A 2,511-nucleotide genomic window follows, 5' to 3' on the forward strand; every position below is an offset into this window, starting at 1 on the left:
TATATATACATACATATATATATTACTAAATATTATGCCAAATTCATATATATATATATATAAATGTGGCCAACAATCTTGTTGGCCAAATTTATATCGTGCAACCAAAGTTTGGACAAACGTTGTTCACATTTGACATTCATTTAAGACACGTATATTTTTGGTCATTTTAACGACTTCGAAAACGTACCAACTGGACATCATACCCTGCAGTGTGAGTGTAGCCTAAAAGCTAAAACCCCAAAATAATGTTACCTAAATAAAATGCTGACCTGAGTTATACACACGACTGACCTCAAGTCTCAAGATTCTTTTTTATAATGTGTACAAAAGTGGCAATTTTTTCTAATAGTAAACAGCAATGTTGTAGAAAAAATAGAATACGCACGGCCATAGTTGAGGTACTTTTATTTACAAAGACTGCTAACAGATCCCCGTTGTTCCGCAAACATCTGATGGATAAATATGTTCCTGCTGACGACCTGCAAATGGAGAATGACCATGAGGACTTGCACGTTATACTAAATTACACAATTATATATGTCAATGCTGCTAATCGCTAATTCAACCAAACTTGGCAAAGGCTGCAGTTAACAAAAAATACAATAGTGATATTTTATCAAAGACAAGTACAGTATACTATATGAATACGGGTATTCTAATTACCTCAGATGACATTTTACTTCTTCAGGAGCTGATGTCTGACGATGATGAAGGGGAACGCAAAGCCGCTGCCGAAGAACAACACCATCATGCCCAGTAGACGCCACTTGTTCTCCACGGAAAACGGAAGGTTCTTTCAAAGCACAAGAGTTGAACAACAAGTCAGTCAAGTAATGTCTAAACATCCATCCATCCATCCATTTTCTACCGCTTATTCCCTTTGGGGTCGCGGGGGGCGCTGGAGCCTATCTCAGCTACAATCGGGCGGAAGGCGGGGTACACCCTGGACAAGTCGCCACCTCATCGCAGGGCCAACACAGATAGACAGACAACATTCACACACTAGGGCCAATTTAGTGTTGCCAATCAACTTATCCCCAGGTGCATGTCTAAACATGTTAAACAAATATAAATAAAATACATTTAAGGTGTGACTTGGGGAACATTAAAAGCAGTATGTTTAAGGTGTACTAACCAAAGAAGGGAAGTTGCAAAGAACACAACAGGAAATTAAAACCCTGTATTGTTATTTGTGAGGCTAAGAGTATATGTGTATGCATAATAACAGTTTATGTTACATAACACGCCTGGTGAACACATGCTAATTGACGTATTTCCCAATGTCCACCCAAAACCAACTTAATATACAGAATATTCACAAAGACGCAGAAGTTATAATGCGTATGTGTAAATAAAGCGGTGTTAGCTTTGTTTTGTACCACTCCATGTGTGTTAAATATCTAGTTTAACCGCAAAGCTAACACAAACAAGTGTTATTTAGAAACAGCGTTAAATAGATAGGTTAGCCGCAAAGCTAACACATACAAGACGCAGCCTGTCAAACTGACAAAAGGTTCCCTATCTCTAATAATGTACATTGCAATTTAATTTCAATAATATGAAATAGCAATAACTTACACAGATGGGTCGACATGATTAATAACCGTGATGTTAGGAAGTGTGTTAGCGTGACCTCCATGTTAGCATTCAGCCATAAACCAGGCCGCCATTCATATGCACCTCCTCTAACCTTATAACTTTGCTTTGTATTGATAGTCTTACCTGTCCTGGTCCTTCGCCATAATGTGAAGCACGAACAGCAGACGTTGTGAATCGCCTAACAGCTTGCCCGAACATGATTTTGCCTTTTTACTTTGGCGCTAGAGTTGCGACCTTCTTGTTTCTGTGGGAGAGAAACGGAAGTATGCGCATTGCTTGGCAGGCGCGTGGCATGCTGGGAAACGCTGGCGCTCTTGGGAAATGTAGTTTTATAGCTAATCGTGTTCGCTCCACATTTAGCGACATCGTAATGCAATTCATAAAACAAAACAATTATATTAGGAAATAATTGGACTTAATGAATTGTTTTAGGGGGTGTTTGTCCATAGGAGGGGTGGTGTTTATTTTACCTTTCTGTGAGAGAGAACGCTTGGCAGTCGCGTGGCATGCTGGGAAACGCGAGAGCTCATGGGAAATGTAGTTAGTTAGCTGCTCGCGTTAGCTTTCAATGTTGCTCCATTGTAATGTGATTCATGAAATAAAAAAGTTCTACTTGACACTAATTTAATGTAATGCATCAATTTAGGAGGTGTCCTTAGGAGTAGGTGTTTATTGTACTATTATATTTAGATCTTTCATTTGTACTTTTTTTTTTTTTTTTAATTCTTATTTTCTTTTCTTATTTAGACCAGTGGCCCCCAAACTACAGCCCGCGGGCCGAAAGTCTCAAGTAAAAAAAAAAAAAAGTGTCCTTTTTTAATCTATTTTCTACTGTTTGTTACTCTCGGGGTCTCATAGCCGCTCAGACAAATCATATTGTCTGAAAATGCATTTTCCCCTCGACAGTGC

The 2,511-nt window shown here is 38.7% G+C and overlaps 1 protein-coding gene across 1 annotated transcript; it reads right to left on the minus strand.

The window, feature by feature from the left end:
- Nucleotides 1-391: 391 nt before the first annotated feature.
- Nucleotides 392-1,889, minus strand: cox7c (cytochrome c oxidase subunit 7C). Its single transcript, XM_061985820.1, has 3 exons — nt 1,726-1,889; nt 667-796; nt 392-482 (listed from the first exon to the last, which is right to left on the minus strand). Exons 1-2 carry the CDS (start codon nt 1,798-1,800, stop codon nt 680-682), a joined length of 192 nt encoding a protein of 63 aa, XP_061841804.1. The 5' UTR covers nt 1,801-1,889; the 3' UTR covers nt 392-482; nt 667-679.
- Between the last annotated feature and the right edge of the window lie 622 nt (nt 1,890-2,511).

The sequence above is a fragment of the Nerophis lumbriciformis genome, linkage group LG12 (assembly GCF_033978685.3).
Source record: "Nerophis lumbriciformis linkage group LG12, RoL_Nlum_v2.1, whole genome shotgun sequence".
Lineage (NCBI taxonomy): Eukaryota > Metazoa > Chordata > Actinopteri > Syngnathiformes > Syngnathidae > Nerophis > Nerophis lumbriciformis.

Coding starts and splice junctions, on each gene's coding strand:
- cox7c (XM_061985820.1), bottom strand. CDS start 1,800: ATGTTCGGGCAAGCTGTTAGGCGATTCACAACGTCTGCTGTTCGTGCT. Junction 797..1,725: donor ATGGCGAAGGACCAGGACAG/GTAAGACTATCA, acceptor GTGCTTTGAAAG/AACCTTCCGTTTTCCGTGGA.